A 26,951-nucleotide genomic window follows, 5' to 3' on the forward strand; every position below is an offset into this window, starting at 1 on the left:
TCAGGCTTTTTATTTTGGAGAATGAATGGTGGAGAAGTGATAAGCTTCTGTCAAAAATTAGATCAATGAATCTTCTTCTTTTTCAGTTATAAATTTTGGCCTTTGTTGAATGTAATAAAAATGAGATGTTTTCCATTACTTTCGGGGTCATAATGAGCCTAAATTTAGGCAATGCTTTCCTACAAATACATAACTAATAATAATATGATAGTTGGGAGAGAATTGTTTTGCTATTAAAGACTTAAAATAGATGTAAATTGTCATCACTACTCACTACAAATAACTATAGCCCAAAATAACAAGATAGCATACTAAACTAGTTAGACTGATTATTTCTTCTTCTAATTATTTCATTAATGGTTGGAACAGACAAAGCTTATAGGCTAAAGAACCGTTTATTTATTTATTTCTTTAACCGTAAATTTTTAAGCCATGAATGATATCCACCAAAGTACCAATGCAAATGGTTTTGTTTCAATTGAGATATGAAGAATATAAACTCTTCATCACTCCTAAATTAACAAAAAAAAAAAAAGAGGGTATATTTACAGCTGAGTAGGTCATAGTATTTACAAATTACTTGGCCGCAAGGTAGATTATCAGCCTGTCTTTCTATTAGCTTCTAATTCTCGTTTGTTTTGTTTCTTCGGTTTCTTGAGTTTGTCCATGTGAGAAACCTGCATAAATGGAGAAATTAGTGACAAAGATGAGGCACAAACATATGAATAAATAACACCATTTGTTATGTTCCAGCTTACAATATAGGATTTCCACTCAAATTTTTCGAGTCCCTCTGCATCACTGGCGGTCTGAGAATGATTCCGAACATGGCCAAAAATGTGAACTAGTACAACAGCGTCTAGAGCAGCATATTCCAGCTGCAAGATCCTCTACAGTGTCAGCTTACTTGAAGATTAGATAAATATTCTTTAACTTTTCATTGTTAAAAGGAATGAATAATTTCATATTGATAAAATCCAAGAATTCTACTTTGATACACGCTTAAAGCACTCATTTTATAATAATAAAAAAAAGAAAACAGACAATATTTTCTAGACTGGCAAGTACAAGACCTAAACGCAAGCTAGAAGGATGCACTCTCATCAGTTTTTTATAAATTTCTCTCAGGTGAAGAGTACCTTGGAATGAAAAACTGTGTTAATTGCCCATAAAGAGCTGAAAATGGCGGCTCCAACAACTGATAGTTAAGTCATAGTAATAAGATAAGACACTGTATATAAAAAATAAGACAAACAAATTACCTGATTTGGAGTTAAAGGACGTTGCTCCCAATTACTGTTTCGTCTAGTTTTGTTCAGCCCAGCTCCTAATATTTTCTGAGAAAGTAGTTTAATGTATCATGCATAGCTGAATCCAAGTCCAGCATCATTTAAATTGTATGTGACAGACAAGGTTATACAGGGTAAAAGAAATGATAAGAAGATATTGTGTACTCCTTTACCATAGCAAGCCCAGATAGACCCCCACGAGGTTCTTTAAATACATTTTGGATGTCAAGTAGCATTTCATACTGCTTGAAACACTGTAAGTCTTCGTATGAATGAGCCAGTTGCTTTATATCACATTGAAAATTATAGCCTAAAATGGACACACAAGCCATAAAGAATCAATATTTTGATGTGAAACAGCTGAAACTGACTGATGAAAACTTGAACCCACCAGCCGTAATATTTTTATAAATGACAGACACAACTGGATTACTCCATGACTTGAAAGAATAAGGAGAACTAGCTCAATATACAAAGCATAATACCAAGGCGTAGAGATTTCAGGTCAACGCAGATACTAATAACACATACCAAGTTTTAAAACCCTCGGTGACTGCATAATGCGGGTTAGACAGTCGTCCATAATGTCAGGCACGTCTTCAAACAACTTTATCAGGTCCAAGATAAACACTTTCTTATCAGAAGCAATTTGCATAATAGAAACCTGAAATAAGATAAAGAAAAACAGTTTATTATATGAACAAAACATAGGAACAATAGGATAGTTTTACTTGGTCCTCACTTTTGCTATACAAAAAGTAAAATATATAGATAAAATGATTTCCCTAAATGCTACAAAAAAGAAGCATTGATTATCTATGAAGATTTGTTGGTAAATCAAATGGCAATAGAGATACAACATGAATTGCACAAAATTGACATAGTTACCTTGTTGGGTTTGCTGCCTTTTACATAATTCGGTTTCCATTCACAATCAATACCAACAACTTTACATCCTTCAATGTGGCTTGTTGCATTGTGTAGAGCTTCAGCATCATCGACCCAAATAATGTCTTCTACAAAGAACTCATTGAGATTCAAATAGCGACTATGGAGAAGACTTGCCTCGGGTACTAAGAGTTGGGGGAGAGAAAGACAGCATACAAGTCACAACTTAGCAAAAAAAAAAAAAATCAAATAAAAATCTACCCTAATATGAACATGGAAAACAAGTAAACTTCATATCTTGAGTCTTGTATAAGACAAGGCTATTAGAAAAACATACAAGCTGCAGAGCAAAAAAAATTGGTGCCATGAGATTTAGATATAAAGTTAATCTGCAGCTTGTATTTTTTTGCTTGCGTATCACTTAAAATGGCAAATAGGGTCTGATTGAGACATAAGGCAGAGCACCACGTGTACCTTTGGCACTTAAAAACCCTTCAAGCGAGTACCGCTCACAGAGTTCATCAACCTTCTCTATATAACCAGCTTCCATAGCCAAATAGACCTTGAAAACATTAAGAAAAACTATAAATTAAAATTTATTTTAACTGTACTTTGATTAGTATATGTCTTATCAGATAAAAGCACATATGAATAAATGCACGTGTCTGTGTGCAAAGAACACAAGCACAAAACATAAAACATATGCTCAAAGCTACAAACCAAATATTCAAGAAGTTGTCTGTTGTTGTTTGTTCTAGCTTCTGCAACATCCCAACATCCTTTTTCTGCCAGTTTCTTCAGTGAGCTGCAAGTAGATGGAAAAATGTCATTTCATAAAATTCTGAACGAAGCCACCAAATATCTGTACACTCTCATATATCTTATTAGACAAGGAAATCTAAGAACCAAATATTATTATGAAGTATTGGAATTACCTCTCTTTACACTTATGATAAACATCAGGAAATTCCTGTCGAAGATTGTTTTGCTTTATAGTCTGGTAAGCATTGTTTAGCATGTTCCTGTCAATGTATGCTTTGACAAGAACACATAATAATGGCTTCCCCATGAATGTTGCCCACTTCTCTGCTGCTTTGAATTCATTCTTTCGCATCATAGTATCAAGAAAAGACTCCCCAGACTGGCGGATGGAAAAGTGTTCTAAAAGTGTAACTGCATTCATATATGACTGACAATCTATCAAATCATATATGTATTGCTCGACAAATCTTTTTGCTGAGTCAAAACTATAATCATCTTTTTCTTTCAATGGACACATTACTTTCTCAATGTTCTGCAATTGAACATCGAAAGTTTCAAGTATCTTTACAACTACCCCTTCATCATGATTGACAGAGCTCCCAACAATATCGAGAAATAATTGGGCTGCTAGCATTTTTGCTTCTGCCAAGTCCTCAGAGGTAGCTGCTACTTTCAAGAAACGACGAAGAGCAGATATTATTAAATGGCTGAATCCTTCACTGTATAACCCAAAAGTAGGCAAGACATAAAGACACTGAACTACAAACACAGCTGGTCCACAGGGGGGACTATTTTGCAATACTAAATGGACTTGTTGCTGAAGAGCTCGGAACTTCTTAGTTGCTTTACATGTCCCTATGTAATGTTTATTAAAACAAAAAAGTAACAAATTAACAATAAGAATGCACTGAAGCAAATAATAAATCCAAAAAGCTACATGTTTATCAACAGAAGATTAGCCACTGACTGAATAACTTCTCATACAATCAGCTAGCTTGATAATCAAATAGTCAGGTGGCAGATCTACAGGTATAAAGGTATATAGCAAGTTTCTTTATGTTAACATGTGTTTGTGCCAATTGATATTAAAGAAGGAGAAACTGAAAGGTATCAAATAATTATAGTACATCCCCATTACAACCGGATTACTTTTAGTCATGATAGAAATTTGCAGTGAAGAAAGCATAACACATACCATGAATATAACATTCTTTCAAAAGGTATAAAAATACCACTGGAGAAATATATGTCAGATCAAAAAAGGCATGCTTGCAAACAGTCAATGTCTGCAGAGTTTTCTCTTTATCATTGTGCATATGTAGTTCTGCCAACATTTCCTGCAATTCCATTTCCATCCCAGATGACACAATAATGGTCCTAGAAACTGAATGAATGTTAGTTTGAGGCTTTAAACATTTCAAGTAATCTACTAAATACACAAACTGTATCACCCAAGTACATTGCAACAATCAGTAAGGAAATCCCTCTCAAATAGAAAATAATTCATAAAAAAAAAAGCCCAACCAACTTTAGAAGCCATTAACTTTCTAACACTGTAGTATAGGCAGAACACACGTGGAGTACGAATTGGAAAACCCAGCTCAATCAATTTTATGTAAATTACAGTACTAACTTTCGCCTTCAGTTGAAAAGGACTTTACAAATCAAGCAAATGCAACAAATTTACCCATTACATCGTCTATCAACTAGTACCAAACATTACCATCAAACCAGTTATTGCAATGAAAACAAGAATGAAACACCACCACTCGAATACAAATAAATAAATGATCGGGCTCCACCATGCCTTCAGTTTATGTTATTTCAATATTTAACGAAAAAAAAAGAAGAAAAGCATGATTCAGCATCAAATTTCATAACTTTTTGTTTTCCAAAATATAAAATACTTTAAATCTATACCATTTCCTCTTGAACATTACCAAAATTATTGAAATGAAGAAACAAATCACTGGAAATTTTAAGCTTTGCTCTACAAGGAAGACAAACATATTTATGTTAAATACATATATCATATATAATAACCACAAACAAGAAGTGTAAAAATGAGTTCCAATACAGCTCCATGAATGAACAATACCATGAAGCTTTTTTAAATAAATTATCTAATAACAATAAAAACAACGAAATGGATCCAAATTCCTGTGAAAACCTACATGTTAAGCTCTGTTCGATTCCCGAGACCAAAATGCAAGAACAAGAAAATCATAAAATAAACAGCAAAGTGTATAAATAACAAAATCAAGATAGTAATTAGTAATGAAGAAAAAGTAAATAACTGGTTGGTTTCATTCAAAGACTTTCTCGGGAACCAAACAGTAAAAAACAAGAAACTCACCACCAAATTTGTAGACGTTCTCTTCTCACTCCTCCAGCGCCTTCTTTCTCTTCTTCGCTTTCTTGCTCTTCTCGTCTCTATATCTATATCTATATCTATATATATATATATACATCTACATCTGTCAGTATATGCAATAATATGACCAAAAATCACATTTTTTTACTCAATAAAATAAATTATTATTTTATTATTTTTAATAGAAAAAAATATATAGAGAGATAGGTGTTAGAAGAGGTAAAAATACAGTGTGTGCTGGCCCACCGAATCTTTTCCTAAAATGTGCAAAAAAGGAATGAGTTGGGGCTTTGGTTGGTGTCTCTTTCTTCTTGGCTTAATTTGTTTACCATTCTCTAACCTATAACACCCACCTTTGCTATCTCCACTTTCTCATTTGTTGTATTATATGCCATTGTTTGTGTGCAGGTGAATGCACCATCTAAGGGGCATTTTGGACATTTTAATGCTTGTTTATTGTGAGCTGATTTTAGTATTGTGTCACTTTCGTGTCTTATACTATTGTACATACGGTGGTAAAGAAATGGAGCCTATCTTTCCAACTCGTGGCATTGGACACAAAGATTCATTGTCTTTATATTTATTTATAATATGTATTGAGGGTCTTTCGTCATCGATTCAAGTCTTTGAATCTCGAAAGTCGATTAGAATTTAGAAGAATCAAAGTTTGTAGGCAAGCTCCTATTGTTTCTCATATATTTTTTTGTTGATGATAGTTGTATTTTTTGTAAAGCTTCTCTTGAAGATGCTACGAGAATTTTAGAGTTGCTTCATAAGTTTGAGAAGGTATCATGTTAGCAAGTTTATTTGGCAATATAAATTCGTATTAGAATGGATTAATATTACTACTATTTTAATTTAAAATGTAGGATCTATTTGAAAATACAAATCTCTTGGTTTATTGTGTGGACATTGTCCCACATGGAATAAATGGTAGAGAATTGAGCCATATATAAGAATATGGGCTACTCCACTCATGGTCAATTGGTTTTGAGATGGAACCCTATGATTCTCAACATGGTATCAGAGTCATATCCCTTGCGGGCAAGTGATCCTATCCGATCCGCACCTATACAGATGACTATGTCCACTCATCATCTTGAGGGGAATATTGTATGGACATTGTCCCACATGGAAGAAATGGTAGAGAATTGAGCCATATATAAGAATATGGGCTACTCCACTCATAGCCAATTGGTTTTGAGATGGAACCCCATGATTCTCAACATGGTTACTAAAATTTAATTTAGTTTGACATTTTCATTCCCATCAATTCCGAACCCCATATCAAATGCCCAAGAGATCATGGTAATAGAGGGGGAGATCAGGAGCGACGGAAGGTAAAAGATTTTCCAATTCCAGTAGATTTGAGGATTTTCAATTGAGAGAGAGAGAGAAAGAAAGAAAGATTAAAAGGGAGGAAGATGGTCTCCTTCAAACAGAACATGGGGTACTTCTTTATTTCAATTAGACTTAATTTTGTAATAATATTGGATATTTTTTTTTTTTTTGAAAGAAAAAAGAAGAATAAGATTTTTAAAAATGAAATAGGGTGAACTTAGATATGAGTGTAATTGGAAGATTTTTTTTTTAACCCATTGGAAGATTTCATTTAAAGTATAATACTTTTGTTTCAATGTTAATTAAAATTATTCCCAAAAATCAATATTTCATAATAGAAAAAGCATGTAAAGTATATATAAAGAATTAGGCGGATTGATTTGGTTGAACTTCTAGTGAAAATTATAAAATTGTGACTAAACTGGAGAATTATTAGCAGTTCAGATTGACCAAACCATTGACAATGAATTCATTTGGTCTGGTTTCGAATGCTTTTGCTCTAGATTGATTGTGATTTGGAACTAAAGATTACAAATTCTACGAACAACCCTAATAAAAACTTCATTAAGCAGCCAAATTGACTAACACAATAGACTGAAGGGCAACCGAAGCAATACCCTAGGTAAAATTTCAACCTGACCATAAATGGGAATCCTAAGCAAGACAATGTATGACTCTATGAGTAGATCGTTTCACAAAACAAATTTGAACATTAACAAGAGAAGATAATAACAATTTACAATTAAAAACCACTAAAGTAAACACAAAAGGCATCTGGATCGAACTATCCAAAGTTTGAAGAGCCTCAAGACAATCAGTCGTCTCCACCACGTACAATATCTTTCCAATTCTTCCTTTTGATCCAACTTAATGCCTTCTTTATGTCAATGATCTTTGCTGACTCGAGTTGGACACAACCTATTTTATTTATTGTGAAAGCCTCAACCAATCAACCATGGTGATCTCGAACAATTATACCAACTCCAGCTTTATTCTCTGTTAGTGCTAATCTTAAGGTTTTACTTATGCTCCCTCAAGGACAACGTATCCTTTAAGGTTGACGGATGGTGCTTTGCATCAAGCTGTTAGAGTGTTTGGTCAATTTCTCTTTCTTTAAAAGGAATATGCGAGTAATTTAGTTTTTTCTTATTGTTGTAAAGTTTTTTAGCTATGTTTTTTTTAAGAGCTAGATAAAATTTTTGGTTGAGGTTCGGTATCGTATAATCGCGTTGTGCTCATGTTCATCTTCTTGGAATATTTTTAGGAGTGTTATGTAAAACGTCACTTCACTTTGAAATTTCACACATTTCAAATGAGACAAATAAAATTTTATGGCAAATCTCTTTTTTACTTTCTATAGCTGAATTATACATATATAGAATGATACATATAAATTGGTGAAAGAAACAATATTTTAATATATTTTTTTATTTGACAGTTAATTATAAATAGAGTGTTTTTGGTCATATGTGTTGTTGGTAAACTATAATGTATAATTTGCAAGAGATTGTATATTCTACTATTTGGATTAGTTTGAAGAAGATATTTGCTTTTGATATAAGGGTAGGATTCGGCCTGAGTTGAAATGGATTATAGGCAAAAAAAAAAATTTGGACCTTTACTATAAAGATAAATGGTATTTTTAAAAATTATTAGAAAAATATGTATATTTTTTAAAAAGTATTTTTTTTTTAATTTGAGCCCTAAGCGCGGGCTAGCTCGCCTATATCTAGGGACGGCCCTGTATCAGGATTTAACCGTTTACACCTACAACAATGAATATTAGAATTTTTTATTTTTTTGGGTGAAGGAGATGATGATTTGAATATTCTTAGTTTCTACCGATTCCATTATCTCCATTTTATTAGAAAAATTAATAATCCTAAGATATAAAATTGTATATAATATAAAATGCAATAATATATATAATAATTAGATATACATACCATATTAATCTATGACATGAAAAGCAATTTTATTTATTTGATTATCAAAGAGTATATAATTGTGATGAAATAATTTTTATTTATAGAGTTAGGGAGAAGACTTGGCTATATAATCACTAGGACAATCAACTTAAATCTTAATAAAATAAATAAAAGTTAATGTAAACTCAAATAAATATCTAACAAATTTCCACTTCACTTTTGCTAATTATGGAGATTGATTACTATACGTGTATTGGAAGCCTCTTACAGGTAATCCTCAAATATATTTTGATTGAAGAATATAATTACAAAAAGAATAAAACAAAATAATCAAAATTCAGATAACTCATACATGTTTAAGAAAAGAGAACTATTTGGTCAATAAAATGTGTTTTCTGTGAATTAAGGAGGAAAGTTTCAAATGAGTGTTGCTCAGAAAAAATGAGAGAAAAGCAAAGAAAGAGACAATAGAGAAGAGAGAGAATGTTGTAACATGTAAAGACATGTTGCTCTATCAATATATACATAATTTTTTAATTAGAAGTGGAATACAATTGTTGCTGACATTGTTGCTAAGGATGTCTTGTTACCTCTTCAATAATTGGTAAAAAAAAAGAGTATTTTTTTTTGTTGCATTTTCACTCTAACAATTTAACTGAATTTTTTAAATATAGTGTGTTACAATGAAAGAGAAAATTCAGCCTGATTACCATTTTAGGTCAAATGTATTACCGAGATGAATAAGAAATGTTAGTATGCTTTTACGTGTCAATATCGTTATTAATTCAATTAAGTATTGGATATCATATAGTGTAATATCATTAATTCATTATAAGATAACACATCTAGAAAGTACTAAACACTACTGCTGCAATATTAATACTCTATATCCAGGGGCGGAGCCAGGATTGAATTTTAGGGGGGGCCGGCCAATACCGCAAGCAAACATGTACAATGACAAGGCTTAACATATAGTGATTTAATAACTAATATTCTTTTCTAGATAGTGCTAACTATTTATAAGTGATCTAATATATATATATAAATATATATAAAACTCACTTAAATTAATTTAAATTTTATAAATATTTTTATGCACTAAAATAAAATACAAAATAAAATACATGAATTATAATCGAATAATTAATAAGACTGTTAAAAGTAATTAATTATCAAGTTGTATTGACTAGAAAATATTTTATATCATTTCATTATTTAAAACAAATAATTAAATTGATGGTAGAACATATTTAAAGATAATATGTGGTTGATTATAGAAAAACTAACAATGTTAATAGTGTTAAACAAAAAAAAAAAAAGAATAAAATGATTGAAAGATGATAATCTATAGGTAAATTAATAATAAGAAACACCTAATTTATACATACATTTTGTTTTATAAATATTTTATTTATTTAGTATGATTGACCCACAATTATATTTATTTTCTTTTTTATGAATATACAATATAGGATTATGATTATAGTACACTTTTCTTAAGGAGTACTGTTTTAGTATAGTACTCCTTATCTGTTTCGGCATACAGAAGAGTTTTTTAATCTAATTTTTTTAATAATCATGTATATTATAGTTATTTCACCTGTAACTTTTCAAAAAGTTTCAAGTAGCTTACAATACTGAAAAATAAAATTTATATGTACGACTATTTTTTCTTATACATGTGGTAAGTAACTGTTTAAACTTTATTTTTGACACAATAAACTATTCAGAATTTTCTGAAAATTTACAAGTGGTCCTATATAGCTACAACGTATGCACTTATGAAGAAAAAAAATAAACTAAAATATTTTTCTAATTACTGAAACAGACAAAAAATCTACCAAAACAATTTTCTTCAAAAATTTCATATAATATTTACTACAAAAATTGATTAACATTAACATTAACTCACATGAAAAATAGAAACCGTATTTTTAGTATTTATTTTAAAATACTATATATTTAGATGAGATATTTCTCATTAGTTTTCCACTTAATTACTAAGTACATATCAATTTTGAATTTTGACTTTTCAACTCATTTTCTCTCTATTATATATATATAAAACAGTAGCCATTATCTATCATAAATATATATATATTAATCAAAATTGTGTAAAATTTAGGGAGGGCCAAGGCCACCCTAAACATACTACTACATCCGCCCCTGTCTATATCTACCCTTGATACACATTACACTTTTGTCAGAATTCCAATGACTCACATATGTTTGGAGTGTTAAATGTCTGGATACATGAATTAAATACCATTTTGGATCCTACATTTTATAAAAGTTACTAATTGGACACTCTATTTTGTTAAATGACAAAATGGACCTTATATTTTCTAAAATGATAAAAATAGGACCATGAGCTCAATTTTCAACAATTTTATTTTTTAAAATAACCAACTTCAAGATAATTTCTAACAAGAACAGATATAAAAAATATAATCAGTTTTGTCATAATATCTCTACATCAGATTATTATTAAGTTTTATTTTGATAAAAAACTATTTCAGGGTCCTATTTGTACAATTTTAAAAAATACATGTTTATTTTATCATTTAACAGAATAAAAAAGTCCAATTAATAACTTTTACAAAACATAAATTTGAAAATACTATTTACCTTTAAATATTTCACCACTATTTTAATGGAAACTGCATTTATTTATTTAAAAAAATAAATAAAAGGAACTAGTAAAAGTGAGATTGTTAATTATTTGTTAGTGTAATTGTATTATGACTCATTGTCAATTTGACTGTGTGGGGACGTGGAAGTCAAAACTTGATTTGACAATCTTTACCGTTAGTTTTACTGTGTTGATTCGATGATTTTGTTGGGTTGGTTGGTTAAGGTTTGGTGTATTTGAGGGACAGTTTGGAGATTTCATACTCTGCAAAAGAGTGGATAGAACTCAATTCAAGTGCTACTCATGAGTTTAGTATCTTCTGTCAACGGCTATAATATTTTAGTGATTAGGTAAAAGAAATACTCATTATTATAATAACAATAATTTACATATACAACAAAAAAAAAATAATTAGAATTGGAATTGGAAGAAGAATTTATTAAGGAATATTCTAATACTTTGTCTCATATAAATAGTGTAATTCTTTTGTCAAAAACCATCATTAATATTTTCATATTTATTATTAAAAAAATATGAGGCTAATGAGATTATTGCTAATAAATTTTTATTAAAATTGATCTTAATATTTTTTTTAATTAAGTAATGTATTTTTTTTAATTTTTAAAATGAAGTTTGAGATTTTAATTTTTGAGATTTTTTTAGCTATTACGGCTATATTGATGTGTCGTTTGGATGTGATTATGTATAAACAAGCGAGATGTTGTGGTGAATCATTGTATGCCGGATTGAACGAAATTGTTTCTTATTTTAATTCAAAATTAAATATATGGTTAAATTATCTATTTTAAGTATTTTATATTTAAATAAAAAATTTCTTATATAAAATATCTACATAATTTTTTTAATATATATAATAATATTATAAAATTAATAAAAAAATATATTTTGTTATGTGATAGTATATTCTTTTACATAATTTTTATTTTTAAATATATAATAATATTATAAAATTAATAAAGAAAATTTTGTTAAGTAATAATATATTCTGTCAAAATTAATGTAAAAACAGAATAATACTGTTAAATTAAGAATTTTGTTATGTAGCTACATTTTATATAGAATAAACACAATAAAAGTTATAATACTCAAAAAAACACAAAAAAAAAATAAACAATTTATATGTATTTACCTAAACATTCACATTTACATGCACATTATACAAGAAAAATTTGAAATTTTATGCTTACATTAAGGGGAAATTTTTCCCTTAAACCCTAAATACCTTATATTGGTATGATGGGACAATATTTTGTTAATTCCCGCATTACCCCCCTCACTCAAACCACTCTCTTTCCCCTCTTTCTCTCTTTCTCTCTCTGTCTCACGAACCCCCACACTTAAATTTTTGGGATTTCAAGTTCTGGTCTGATGGGCCCAATGCCCGTCCGATGCCGACCGATTGCACACAAAAACTACTTAAATTTTTTGGTTTTTAATGGGCCCATCAGACTCGACCTAAAAAACCCAAAATTTAAGTGTTTTGTGTTCCATCGGACTGGCATCGGGCCCGACTCCTTAAAAACCCAAAAAATTCGACATTCGACAAAAAACTCATACTATTTTCAACCCTATTAACTAACAGATATCTTCCTAAATCTAACCCTAACTAACAGATTTCACACAAAATTGCAACATATTAATCTATTTCATGAATTTAAGCATCAAAAATTGAAGGAAAAAATTGAAAAAAAAAAAAAATTGAGGGTTGGGGCGGTCGGGTGTGGAAGGTCTGCGTGGACGGTGGGGGCGGTCGAGTGTGGGCGACCAGAGTGGACGGTGTGGGCAATCTTCGTCAAAGTCCGGTGTGCGTGCGTGGACGGGTGGGGATTTGCGAGACAGAGAGAGAAAGAGGGGAAAGAGAGAGGGGTTTGAATGAGGGGGTAATGTGAGAATTAACAAAATATTGTCCCATCTTACCAATATAGAATATTTAGAATTTAAGGAAAAAATTTCCCAAATTTTCCTTATACAATTAAACATAGTTTATAATAAGTTACCAAATAAAAAAAATTCTTTTAATTGCCCACTTGTCAGCTAGCATGAAAGAAGACCTTGACTTATTAAGTGGCTTATATAGACTCTTAAATGTAAACCACATAAAATTGTTTGTTGACAAACACTATTATTTCTTTTGTTTAATTATTTTAAATTATTTGTCAGTTCCTTACAAAAAAAATTATTTGTCAGTTTTTCCTCTAATCATCCTGAACACATAGGATCTGATTTAATGTAATATAAAAGAGAATAATCAACACTGGGCAAAAAAAAAACCACTAAAACAATAAATATGTATACTTCTAAATTCTAATCACCTTAAAATATAGGTCAAAAAAAACCCTTAAAATAGGTAATTAGAAGAAGTCGGCAAAATAACAACTTAATTACGACACTTCACATATATTAAATTATGTTCAAATTTCCCTTTTAATGATTATAAAATTAAAAAACAAAATATCTAATTTTACTAATATGAGTTTGTCGTAAATGAAAAGACACAATTTGATATGTTTCTGATTTATATATTAGCAAATATTTCTATTCTTGTATCTAATTTCTCAGAATACAAATTTCTCATATGTTTAGATCTATAAATACTATAGCAAAATATACTTTTTTCAATAAAAATAAAATACATATAGATGGAAGAACTACCATCTTCATAAATGACTATTGTATTATAACTCCTTTTTTAAATAATAATATATTAACTTAAAAAAAAATTAGCAGGAATAATTTAATACATAAATAATTATTACACTAATAAAATTATATGAAACTCCTTAAATTAATAATTTCAATAATTCAGTATTAAAAACATAATTTATTACATGAAACATAATTTGTTGCATTTTATTGAACAATGTTATTCTATATAAAAATATTAACTATTACACTCAAAATACAATATTCACCTTAGCTATTGTTATGTATTAACGTTGTGAAATAGTTAAGAGAACAAAAGTGAGGTGGCCATTTTTGATTGGATACATACGTTGGCAACAATCTCACATGTTGCTTTGTTTGTATTTGACTCCTATGTTGAAACAAAGAACGAGGAATCATTAATGGCTATGGCGATGATAATGATGCTATCAGTCTCAACCCCCAAACTCAATACTATCTCACTCAATTTCCGACGATTAAGCCCCAATCCTCCAAAATTGAAGCCCTTCTCCGTCTCCGTCAAGAATATTGTACACGAATTCGATTTCGACCCCAAAATCAAAATAGAAGAAGCTGTAACTCCTCCCTCAAATTGGTACACTGACCCTTCTTTCTTCGCCCGTGAACTCGATCGCGTCTTCTACAAGGGATGGCAATTCGTAGGTAAAACTAAATAATTATGCCTTTGTTTTCTTTGTTATTATTTATTAAATATAATAGTAGTAATTATTTTGTTTAATTCTCAGGATGTAGTGAACAGATCAAAGATCCTAGGAGCTATTTCACTGGCAGGTGAGATCGATCGATTGAGTTTTGTTTTGTAATTGTTTTGGTTGGGTGAATGAGTTGGTTGATTGGGTTATTTATGACAACAGATTAGGGAATATTGAATTTGTGGTGTGTCGAGATGATAATGGAAAGGTGCATGCATTTCACAACGTTTGCCGTCATCATGCCTCAATTCTTGCATATGGAACTGGCAAAAAGTCTTGTTTTGTTTGCCCTTATCATGTATGTATGTCTGTCACTATAATTAATTTCAATTTAATTATGAATTTTTTTCTACGGTCTTTTTTTATTTTTACACTTTAAAATAGTTTTTCTTTTTTATATTTTTACGAAATTCTATATAGAAACCCCTATTGTAACTAGCGCTGCAACTTAAACTGCAACAAAAAATCTTATAGAAACCCCTATTGCAACTAGAGTTGCAACCACTTTAAAAACTCAAACGGTAAATTTGAAATAAAAGTTAAAAAAATAATATATTGAGTAATTTTCTTTTTTTTTTTACTATAGTTTTGAAATATTTGCACTATAAAAAACTGCTACTTTTAGTGATAACTTTTTAGTTACAACATATTTTTTGTGTGACTAAATGTGACTTTTAGTCACAACAAAATGTTATTTGTGACTAAAACATAGTATTTAGTTACAAGTTATCACTAATTTAGTTTTAGTCACAACAAGTATTGTGACTAAAAATACATTTAGTCACAATAAATTGTAATTTTTGTGACTAATACTTTTAGCTACGGAACTTTTAGTTACAACATAAAAATCATAATTTACTTTTAATCACAAGTTTTGTTGTGACTAAAAGTAAGATTTTTTTGTAGTTTTGTCATTGTTACACATAGACCTAATAAAAAAATAAAGTGGCAGCAAAAGTACTTTATCTTACAATTTTATTACAGTTGTACACTTTTGACTGGTAAGTACCAACTTAACAACACGTTCTGACATGTTATTAAACCACACATTGAGAAATTATTATTCATCTAATTTTTTTTGTTTGAAATATACAAATTTGAATAGAAAAATTAAATTAATTTTTCTTTAATTAAATAATCAATAAGGTAGCTGTAACGAAATTGTAAGATAAGTTATTTTTACCGCTACTTTTTTTGATTAGAGTCATATATGTGTAATAATGATAATGTTGGGGGAGTTTTGCCGTAAATGTCCCTTTTTTTCTTATGATTATTTGATCTTTTCTATTCTTTATACTTGGTCAATTGAATATTTGTTTAACTCTTAATATTGTTGTGTGATGTGGTTTGATTGTTTGCAATGGTGCTCTGTATAGAAGTTTCATTAGCTTATCCAAATACTCACATTTTTGTGCATTGATTCATCCCATTTAGGTCAAACAAGTTGCTAATCTTTTTATTCAGATATAAATATCTCCTAAATGAATTGTATTGAATACAATTTAGAATCCATGACATAGACGAGATTCAAAATAATACAGATTGAATTTGATGAACTCTCCTATAGTGTTGTGTGTTGTGGTTTGGTTGTTAGCATGGTGCTCAGTATAGAAGTTTATTGCTTTCTAGTTTCATTAGCTTATCCAAATACTCACATTTTTGTGCATTGACTCATCTCTTTTAGGCCAAACAAATTTGCTAATCTTTTTATTCAGATGAAAGAATTGTGATACTGCAAATACTCTCCTAAATGAATTGAATACAATTTAGAATACATGACAGAGATGAACAAACACTCAAATGAAAGATTAAAGTTTTGGTCAAGTGGTTAGAAGATGATTTGAAAAGATTTTAAGGCACAAGTTATGTCTTGTCTATAGAAATTTGAAAGTGTGAGCAGTTTCTTTTTACTATTATTTTTTGTTTTTGAAAAAAAGAAAAAAAATTGTATTTACATTGTGAGATTTACAAAGACAAGAGATCAAAATTAACCTCAAAGTATCCAAATAAAATGAAGGGATCATGTAACACATAACAAAACAGTAACAGAAAAAACTACTAAATGCAGAAAATTTAGGGGTCATATATTTTGTCAGACTGTTTTTTCTTCTGTTTTTATGTTTGGGTTTAATTTTTTCAAACCAAAAAACATATATTTTACAGGGATGGACTTATGGGTTGGATGGACCACTTGTTAAAGCTACTAGAATGGCAGGAATTCAGAACTTTAATGAAAATGTATGTGGTGTTATTGTCATTGCAATAATTTCTCATGAAAATTATCTAATTTTAGTGACAATATCTAGCTTGTCTATTTGGCAATGGTGAGCAGGAATTTGGGCTAATTCCAATAAGAGTAGCTATATGGGGACCATTTGTTCTTCTTAATATGGATCAAAAAGTTGACAGTAATATAAACGTGGGAGAAGAATGGCTTGGGAGTTGCTCAGAACTACTGACTAATAATGGAGTTGATTCCTCACTAAGTTATATTTGCAGACGAGAATATACCCTCCAATGTAACTGGAAGGTATTTATAAACTTGGTTCTCATGAATTTATGTGGTATGATAATGTTCTTCTTTGCAAGCCCCATTGCTCTATTTTGTATGGTAGTTCATCAAAAATGTTTCTAGAGAAAAAAGAAGTGTTGGACCATATAGTCTAACGAATAAATAGGATATGTCCCTCACAAACTATTTTGTTTGTTGCAAAAATTTCCCCTAAACTATAAAGTTCGTTACAAATATCTTCTGCAGTTGTATTATGCTAATTTCTTTAAACAATCGATTGATGTAGCACGAGCGTGATGTTAATAGTCCAATTTAAGAGTCTAGGCAAAAAATACATGCATAATAGTAATTTGATGATGAATTATGGGGAATATGTATATGTATTCTTAGAACTAATATTTATATGTTTAATGTCAAAAAACTGAATTTCGGATTGCTTAAAGTTGTTAAATAGACTTTCGTACTGCAACTGTACTAGTAACTCATAGTCACATAAGTAAATTGTTTTGACAATGAGTTGAATGTAACTGAAGGGGAATGTTTGCAACGATTCGTATAGTTTGGAGGGATTTTCGCAACATAAAAAAATTAGGAGGCAAAACTCTATAATGGTTATAATTTAGGGGAAGAAATCTATTTATTCTATTTAATAATTTATTTATTTATTTATTATCTTCTTTGTTTGGAAGATTCTCATGAGTGATGATACTTTCTTTCTTTTGAATTGCTGCAGGTGTTTTGTGACAATTATTTAGATGGAGGATATCATGTGCCATATGCACACAAGGGCCTTGCAAATGGTCTTAAGCTTGATTCTTACTCTACCACAGTATGTCTTACTGTCTTTTCATTATCTGGAAATATTGTTGAGGTACTAAGGAGTAAGGTTGTGTTTGGTAGGAGGTAATAAAATGGAATGAAATTAATTTGGTTTTTATTCTATTTTCTTGTTTGGTTGTATTTTAAATTTAAAGTATTCGAATGAAATACTTTTTCTACTATTTTGGTAGAATAACTATTCTATTTTAAAATGAAAGGAAAAACTATTTCAATGCAAGATGAAAAGCAAAATTATTAAATTTTTTATGCATGTTAAATTTCATTTCATTTTATTCCCATCTCATTTATATTCTTGTGTTTTCACTTTTTCTAACCAAATACAACCTAGGGTAGAGTTTGGTTAGGAGGAATGAAAACATATAAATAGTAATGAGAATGAGAATAAGAATAACATGGAATCAAATTTAAAATACATAAAAATAATTGATGAAAAAATTATTAAAATTTTTGTCATATTGCATTGGAATGATCATTCCTTCCATTTCAAAATAAAATAGTCATTCAACCAAAATGATGAAAAAATCATTCTACCGGAATGACATTCCAATACTTTAAAATGCAACCAAACAAATGAATAGAATAAAAATTATTTCTTTTCCATTTTATTCTATTTCATTACCTCTAATCAAATGCGACCTAACTTCTTACTGTATTTCCTACTTGTATTTATTGGCAAAATTGTTGTTTGGTCCTCTCTGTGCTCAAATTTCAGTTTAGTTTGGTGACATTTGTGATATAGATATTTGAAAAGGTTAGCATCCAGAAATGTGAAAGTGGCTCAGTAAATGGCAAAGATGATAATGATAGACTTGGATCCACAGCTGTATACGCATTTGTATATCCCAATTTCATGATTAATAGGTAATTTCATCATTATAGTTTGTTATTTTATTTTATATTATGGAAGAGTTATGAGTAAAATGGTGTTTATTGTAGATATGGTCCATGGATGGATACAAATCTTGTACTCCCATTAGGACCCAACAGATGTCAAGTTGTTTTTGACTATTTTCTTGAACCTTCTCTTAAGGTAAAATCTCTACTTATTCATACATTACTTGTAACAATCTTTTATTAATTATTGTTATTTTTTGTATTTAAAAGTTGACTTGAATTATAAATAATATACAAATGTTATTATGATGTTAGGACATATATTTTGTACCTGAAATTAAGATATAAATAAATGTTAGTTAATTTTCTTTCAACCTTTTTATGGGGACAGGATGATAAAGCTTTTATAGAGAAAAGTTTACACGACAGTGAAAAAGTCCAGGTAGGTGCTTACTTTTGTAGTTTAGTATTATAAATATTTATGAAAAAAAATTACATTTTGTACCTTTTTTTTGAAAAAAAAAATGCATTTTACCGGAAAGATAATTAATTACAAATATATTTTTTGTATAAGATGTTTACAAACATGTAAAAGGTTTTCATTAACTTGTAAGAATTGTTTGAAATATGTGTTTACAAACTTAAACCGTAATTTTGTAAATAAAATGGGAAATTTTTATTTTTTATGATCTTTAAAATATAAGTTTGCAAAAATGAAGTGCATGTTTGGCATCATAACTAAAAAATTGTTTTTTGTTTTTAAAAATAGAAAATTGTTTTTTGAAAACAATTTGGCTTGTTTGGCCTTTGTTTTTTTAAAACAGTTTGAAAACAAAGTTACAAAAAACAAGAATTTTAAAAACAACAAAATGTTATTTTCTGTTTTAAAAACTAATTCACTTTCAGTCAATATTATTTTTAAAAAATACTAACCAAACATGACTTGTTTTTAAAAACTTTAAAAATTATTTTTTGTTCTCATTTTTAAAAATAATTTTTTGAAAACAAAAAACAAAAAACAATACCAAACATGCTCATAGCTTTCTCTAAAAAAATGATTTTATTAGAAAAAAATTAAAAAATATATATATGTGGAAAAAACAGGTAACTAGTTATCTGGTTACCCTTACTCGGCCTTCTCAAATTTTTTTTAACTTTTTCTTAAATTTTTCTAATAAAATAACACTTTTTGAAAGAAAAAAAAAAACCTCATAATTTTGCACATATAGTATAAAAACTCATAAAATTTGTATTTTTTGTAATATGCCATGTTTTTTTATATTTTTGTTTTTTAAGATTATGGGTATATTTGAAAATTCGGGAATATTTATTGGATTGGGTTGATGATTGTAGATGGAAGATATAATTTTGTGTGAAGGTGTTCAAAGGGGTCTGGAGTCTCCTGCTTATTCAGTTGGTAGATATGTTCCAAGTGTTGAAATTGCTATGCACCATTATCATTGCTTGCTTCATAAACACATAAACAATTAACAAAATGATGGTGAATTATCTCACATCCTTGATGTTTCTGAAATTCCATCTCATGTCAATGGCGAATAAATATTGTACAGAATTGAAAAGGGATATTTCTTGTTGACAATTAAAGAAAATGTAAATAAAATAAGAAATGAGAACTTTAGAAAGATCGACCAATAAAAAGTATATTGTTGAGGTTTACAACAATGACAGTTTCTAATAATTTTAAGTTCAAAACATATCAAAATTTTAATTTAAATCATTATATGATAGTCATAACTTATGTATAATAATAATAATTAGTCATCATCGAAATATCTTTAATTCTTTAACTATGAGTGAGTGAGGTTAGAAGAAAGAAAGAGGAGCAAAAAAACTGGTAGTGAGATTCAAAAAAAGAAACATCTAGTTGTGAGAAGAAGATTGAAAAACTTTAAAGGGAAAAAGAAAGATTATTAGTTTTATTATATGATTGCTTTTTTTTAACATTTTCACAAATGACAAGAAGAATAATATTTAGAGAAATCCAGTTTTGAAATAAATAAAAAGTTCCAAAAGGATTCAAACAATCAACATGATAAGACAATTGAACAACTTCTCCCCAACATGTTCAATACAGCATCATTATTGGTGACAAACTCAGCAACTCTTTATCCATTTAAAAAAGTTAAGAGAAGTACCACAAAAAATAACATATTACTATTGATATAATTTAATATCAAGTCTCATTTTTTAAACGCTAATTACTCACGATGTAGTATAATGTTGGACAACTTAATATCAATACCTATTACATATACTTATTTCGTATTAAATCTATAAAATTTAGTAGTGTATAGTATACACTCTTTCAAGTGACAACTAACTTCATTTTGTACATTAATAGAGTCACCTTCAAGATTCAAGTAAATATCACATTAATTGGGACCCCTGCTTGAATGGTTGAGCTTGAAGAAGACCTCACACTAAGGACCACAATGGTACTTTTTTCATGTAAAGCTACTTTGTCTTCACTCTTCAGTAGAATAGAGACTTAGACATGTCACTGAAGATGACATAAATATAAAAATTAGAAATAAACCCAAAAATACTTTTAACATTGTATATATGTATTTTTAATATCATTTACAAATATGAGTACAACGTAAATGATTCCCTATTATATCTCTACAATTTTCTAACCCAACACAACCTACCAAGAATACACATGGAAGAAGGAGTGCCAAACATTTCCATGATTTCGGGGAGGGGGCAGCAACATCATCAGTATCTTCACTTCGAGGGACCAACACCGGTATCATTTTCGGGAACAAATATCTGTATAAGTATATACATTTGTTAAGATATGGTTCTACTCGAACATGCACCACATTTACAAATAAAGGGTGCCTCACCGCCATGCTAATCCGGCGGAGTTTTAAACATTAAGAAGGTGTTTGGTTGGGAGGAATGAAAATATAAGAATAGGAATGGGAATAGGAATAGGAATGGAATAAAATTTAAAATGCATAAAAAAAAATTGATAAAAAAATCATTAATTTTTTTTTTCTTGTTACATTGGAATGGTCATTCCTTTCTTTTTAAAATGGAATAGCCATTCCACCAAAATGGTGGAAAGAGCATTCCATTGGAATGTCATTCTAATACTTTAAAATGCAACCAAACAAAGGAATGGAATGAAAAATATTTCCTTTCCATTCCATTCCATTTCATTACCTCTAACCAAACTGTTGGAACTTTGTATGAAATATGTAAAAATAGAAAAGTGAAGTGTGTGAGTAGGAGTCCCACATGGGATAGAAACACTACATTTTAAGTGTATATCTAGTGCAAGTTTGAGATATGGGTTTGGGCCCCAAGGGGTACCCAGTTTTGCGCGCATGGGTGAGGACTCACACACTGGACCACCACGCGCGCGCGCGCCGCCGTCCGTCCGACCGACCGACCCGAGCCGGGTCGGGTTGGCGGGTGAGGTGTCACTTTATTTTTTGAAGAAAAATTATTTAATTAAATAAAGATTTATTTTTATTTATTTATTTATTAATTAATTTTTAACACGTGTTCAGAAGAGGTAAAACGCGATCAGTCAATGATCCGCCTTTTCCTCCCACGATCCAACTCCTCCCACGATAATATTACCGTTTTCTTACCGTTTTTTTTTTCCTTCGATCGACTTCTATATAAGTCGTATCAGAACAACGTAAGAACATATCTTTTCTACATTAAAAAAATTCTTTTCTTTCTTTACGATTTTTCTGAGAGCAAACAGTAGGGTGTTACAGAGCGATACAGTTCGGTGCAGAACGTATCGTACTTATACAGAGGCTGTTTTATCCTGGGGACGCCGTGGTTGCTAGACTGCCGTGCACACTTCGGGCAGAGCCGCGAAACGTCTTAAAGAGAGCGACATTGTCCGCGACTCAGCCAGATTATTCTATCGGTAATTCGTTCCAATTTTACTGTATTTAATTTCGGTAATAACACAAACGCCACCTAAATTTCAAATGTATTCCAATAGAATGGTTTTTCTACTATAGAAATTGTTTAAAGAACTACAACCCAAAGCTGCATGCATTGCACCGTCGATGTGAAGAAGAAGACTAGTATTTGCAGTAACGTGTTACGACTGATTAATAATTTTTAATAACAATTGTTAAATTAAAATGTGTAGAAACTGATAATTAATTACAGTAATAATAGTATGGATATAGTATAACAATCTAAAAACAAATAGAAATGTCAATGCAGTTAAATTTCAATTCATTTTATTCTATGTTTTTATTAGTTCCTCCCAAACTATATGGTTAAATTTACTCAATTAAACAAGCAAAACAATGTCATACCTTGTGAAATTATCAACCAAGTTAGAGCATCAAGTAACTTCAAATAGACCAATGTGTGTCTCAATAGACCATTGTCTCATCATTTTGAAGTTTTTCAAGAAACTAGAGCAGACAAATCTCTATGGAACACCTGAATGCAAAGCAAGCAGAGCATATGTTTTTGTTTATTTAATTTTAAGTACACTAAACATAAGATAACAAGAACAAGAAAACAAATGAGGCGATAACCTTTACCTTTTTGAAGTGTTCCAACTCTTTCTTTAGTTCTTCAGTGTTGTTCTCAAATTCATTTAAAGGAAGAATCGTGTCGAGTGTCTGAAACAAAAACAAAAAAACAACTTTAAAGTTACTTTCCATTAACAGCATAGAGTACATTCAATGTTATCTTGAGGGAGAAATGAGTAAAATTTGTCAAACTAACAATGTAAAATATTAAAATTTACAAAATAACTTCAATTAATTTACACTATGCGATAGTCGCAGAGTGTAAATCTATGGTCGTTTACGGTCGCACAATATAATTCATGGTCGTTATTACGACCATACAAGGTTATTTTGCTAATAAAATTTTTTGTAAAGTTATTTTGCTAATAAAAAATTTCATGCTATTTTTACAAAACACTTGAAAAAATCATTGAGAAAATTACAAATATGTAGCTGTTTTTTTTTTTTTGAAGGAACAAATATGTAGCTGTTAATCAAAGGGAAAAATGAAAAATACATAAATAATAATAGATGTCATGGATATTATGTCTAAGAGTAAAAGAGAAACAGACTTAGATTGCATACCAGTTTGAAAACTTCTTGAGAATCTGAAGAGCCTATCTCTTGATTGTACATGCAACTGTGTTGACATAATGCAACGGAAACCCGTATAATCGCACATAGACAATTGAACTTCTTCTTCAGCTGAAAATAATAACGCAAGAATAAACATAACAAATAATTGTTTCCTTAATGTCATTTAAACAAATCCATAAAGAAAATGTGTTGAATATTCTACCTCTTTTGGAAAATCCTTGAAGGATGCATGATCAAGTTTCGGTAACTTCTTCCTGTGATATCTTGCAAGTAGGGCTATTAACTGTGAATTCGAATTTGAGAATCAGAACAAAGCACCTTGAGAATAAGCATCAAGGAATAGCACATCAACAAGAAAATGGCTTACCTTAGTTTCCTCTGTGCTGTAACCATGAAGACGATCACTGTTCTGCAAGGAAAGAATAAACTCAAGGTCAACAATTTCAAAGGCTTCCACCTTTCAGATGATTCTGTAAGCATATTTATTTACCAATATTATTGAATATTTGAATTTACATTCTACAATTTCAATCAAAAAGGGCACTCATTGAATGTTTAGCAATTTATCTACACAAAAACTATTGCTTAGCTACTATGCATCTTCTAAAAGAATTTTATTAAAAAATAAACTACACATACAAGGAAATGAGGATATACCATGATAATGCGGCAAGACTGCTTATGAAATCCTTTTTTACCAGTGAAGATCCCAATGTTGTGAAGCATACAAGCAGCTTCAACATACTCAAGTTCCTTGTCGTCTAAACAGACAGCAACTTCGTTATCAAAAAGTTCGTCACATTTCCTCAACTCTTCAAAAATTTCCTGCAAAAGCCATTTAACTCAATATTTGGTGTTGCAACAAAGTGTGTATCTTAAATTAAGACTCCTAATTAGTGCAAGTTTCTTTCCTGAATAAAACTGATTAAGCTCTCTAAAACATTATGAAATTCGTTTCATGATGTTTAAGCATTCAAATCCATATGAAATTCATGCATACATTTGCAATACAAGCACACTGTGCAGCAGCTATCATCCTCTTCTTCCCATTGAACCTTGAAGCAAGCTGAAGAACAGACCGCCTTCTATTGTTCGCATTCATATCGTAACCCTCACCACAAACCTTACCTAAAACCTCAGCAACAACACCTTCTGCTAATGCAAACCCAGAAACCTCCATTTTCTCAATGCCAAGAGCCTCAAATATCTCCTCCAGTAAAACAGCTCCAGCAACAATAAACTCACACCGCCTTTTAAATAACTTTTCTCTCATTCCATTCTCTTTCTCTCCTCCACCACCACCACACAATCTCTTAACAACACTCCTAATTTCTTCTTTACTCAATCTCCAATCCCTTTTACCATCCCCATTAACCACTACAGTATGATCCAGAACACAGCTTCCATTCGAGTAACCATAAAAAACAGCCTTCTCCACAGCCTGAATTGTACCAGAAGACCCAACAACCACCTCAAAACCAAACCTTTTGATATTCTCAATCAACCCAGATTTTCCAATAACTAATCTAATATACTCTCTCATTTTGGACACTTGTTCTTCTACACTCTCCCCAAACTTTTGGGTCAATGTAACATGACCCAAATTCAAAGAAGCAGCAAATATAACATTCCCTTTTTTCCCAACCACAAATTCAGTAGACCCACCTCCAATATCAACACAAAGAACCAATTTTTCATATAAAGGGAAAAATTGAAGCGTACCCAGATAAGCAAGCCTAGCTTCCTCTTCACCAGGAAGTATATCGATCCTCAATCCAATCTTTTCCCTTACGTTCTTAGTAAACTCCCACTTGTTCACAGCTTCCCGAACCGCCGAGGTGGCCACGCAGCGAGTCTGGGCGGAGGCAATGCCGTACGATTTGAGGAGTTGCTGGAAGTTTTGAAGGGCGTCGAGAGCTCGAAGCTCGGAATCCACGGAAATGGCGAAAGGGGTTGTTGTGGAATTGGAAGCCTGGCGACCGAGTACGACGGGCTCTTTGCGGTGATCGATTATGAAGAACTTATTACCATTGTTGGGGTAGACTCGGACCAGAAGCATCTTGAAAGAGTTGGTGCCCATGTCGATTGCAGCGAAAAGGTACGATGGGGAAAGTGAGATTGGCGGGGCGGAAGCCATGGTTGGATGATGGATCACATAATTTGGAAAAGCAAAGATTGAAATTGTTTTCTAATTTTTTAACGCAAATATAAATTCATTCATTCGATTTATCAAAAAAAAAATAATAAATTCATTCGAAGTTTAAAATGGAAATTATTAATTTATTACTCACAATAATAACAAAAAGGGTATGATCTCACCATAAAGATGACTGATAATCGACCAGATTTGTACAATTTTCATAAAAGTTAAGTTTGCTCTCTCATCACCTACACACCATGCATAATATAACTAATTGTCCATCTTGATGAGTGTATTTATTTTAAGTTTTAAATGTGTTTTATGTAGTTGTGCAGTTTTAAGCTTTAAAGACGATAATAATATGAATTTAGTGAAAAATAATAATAATAATAATAATAATCGAAATATATGTCAAAGTCGAAAAGCAGAACGTCGTGATTGAAAAAAGTCGAAACTAGAAAATATTGTTAACATGTCGCCTAACATACGAAACCTAAAAAGACTAATTAGTAATTTTTCTCCCGAACTATTGATATTGTTAAATTTAAGGATTTTTGTCTAATTTTAGTAAAAAATTCTAACATGGATGAAAGTTCAAGGGACATGATTTAGTACATATCAAAGTTTGACGGACATGATTTGGTAGATATCAAAGTCTGGGGAGCATGGCTTAGTACATAAACAATTATTAAAACAGTAAAATTAAATGAAATTAGACAAAAGTCCTTAAATTTAACAATCTCAATAGTTCGAGGGAAATTTTTAACGGCCAACAAAATTCAGGAAGCACGATTTACTACATGTTAAAGTTCAGGGGGAAAAATTACTAATTAGCTAAACTTAAATATTGGGTATCCTAATAATGAGGTTTAGGCAATATGTCGCCACATCTT

General features: G+C 30.4%; 3 protein-coding genes across 11 annotated transcripts; 1 reads left to right on the forward strand and 2 right to left on the reverse strand.

Annotated features, from left to right (window-relative positions):
• Positions 1-379: 379 nt before the first annotated feature.
• Positions 380-5,674, reverse strand: LOC115719377 (uncharacterized). Of its 6 annotated transcripts, none has more exons than XM_030648395.2 (12): positions 5,543-5,674; positions 5,296-5,384; positions 4,135-4,323; positions 3,113-3,794; positions 2,898-2,982; positions 2,652-2,739; positions 2,178-2,362; positions 1,821-1,953; positions 1,463-1,599; positions 1,263-1,337; positions 759-878; positions 380-677 (listed from the first exon to the last, which is right to left on the reverse strand). In XM_030648395.2, the coding sequence occupies exons 3-12, from the start codon at positions 4,292-4,294 to the stop codon at positions 600-602; spliced, it is 1,743 nt and encodes a 580-aa protein (XP_030504255.2). In that variant the 5' UTR covers positions 4,295-4,323; positions 5,296-5,384; positions 5,543-5,674; the 3' UTR covers positions 380-599. The 6 variants fall into 6 exon arrangements, with proteins under 6 accessions (XP_030504255.2, XP_060964868.1, XP_060964869.1 ...); XM_061108885.1 differs by having other exon boundaries at positions 5,560-5,660; XM_061108886.1 differs by lacking the exon at positions 5,543-5,674 and having other exon boundaries at positions 5,296-5,403.
• Positions 5,675-14,188: 8,514 nt separating this feature from the next.
• LOC115719242 (choline monooxygenase, chloroplastic) lies at positions 14,189-20,378 on the forward strand. The gene is made up of 10 exons (XM_030648200.2): positions 14,189-14,562; positions 14,646-14,691; positions 14,775-14,910; positions 16,776-16,850; positions 16,945-17,142; positions 17,858-17,953; positions 18,704-18,825; positions 18,901-18,994; positions 19,190-19,240; positions 20,152-20,378. Exons 1-10 carry the CDS (start codon positions 14,301-14,303, stop codon positions 20,287-20,289), a joined length of 1,218 nt encoding a protein of 405 aa, XP_030504060.2. The 5' UTR covers positions 14,189-14,300; the 3' UTR covers positions 20,290-20,378.
• A 471-nt stretch (positions 20,379-20,849) lies between these two features.
• LOC115719240 (uncharacterized) lies at positions 20,850-26,347 on the reverse strand. 4 transcript variants are annotated; one of them, XM_030648197.2, is made up of 9 exons: positions 24,919-26,347; positions 24,576-24,743; positions 24,286-24,327; positions 24,121-24,201; positions 23,907-24,026; positions 23,352-23,432; positions 23,118-23,247; positions 21,471-21,591; positions 20,850-21,319 (listed from the first exon to the last, which is right to left on the reverse strand). In XM_030648197.2, the coding sequence occupies exons 1-7, from the start codon at positions 26,053-26,055 to the stop codon at positions 23,212-23,214; spliced, it is 1,665 nt and encodes a 554-aa protein (XP_030504057.2). In that variant the 5' UTR covers positions 26,056-26,347; the 3' UTR covers positions 20,850-21,319; positions 21,471-21,591; positions 23,118-23,211. The 4 variants fall into 4 exon arrangements, with proteins under 4 accessions (XP_030504057.2, XP_060964870.1, XP_030504058.2 ...); XM_061108887.1 differs by having other exon boundaries at positions 21,457-21,591; positions 24,919-26,302; XM_030648198.2 differs by lacking the exon at positions 20,850-21,319 and having other exon boundaries at positions 21,351-21,591; positions 24,919-26,242.
• Positions 26,348-26,951: the final 604 nt, after the last annotated feature.

Source organism: Cannabis sativa, chromosome 2 (assembly GCF_029168945.1).
Source record: "Cannabis sativa cultivar Pink pepper isolate KNU-18-1 chromosome 2, ASM2916894v1, whole genome shotgun sequence".
Classification (NCBI taxonomy): domain Eukaryota; kingdom Viridiplantae; phylum Streptophyta; class Magnoliopsida; order Rosales; family Cannabaceae; genus Cannabis; species Cannabis sativa.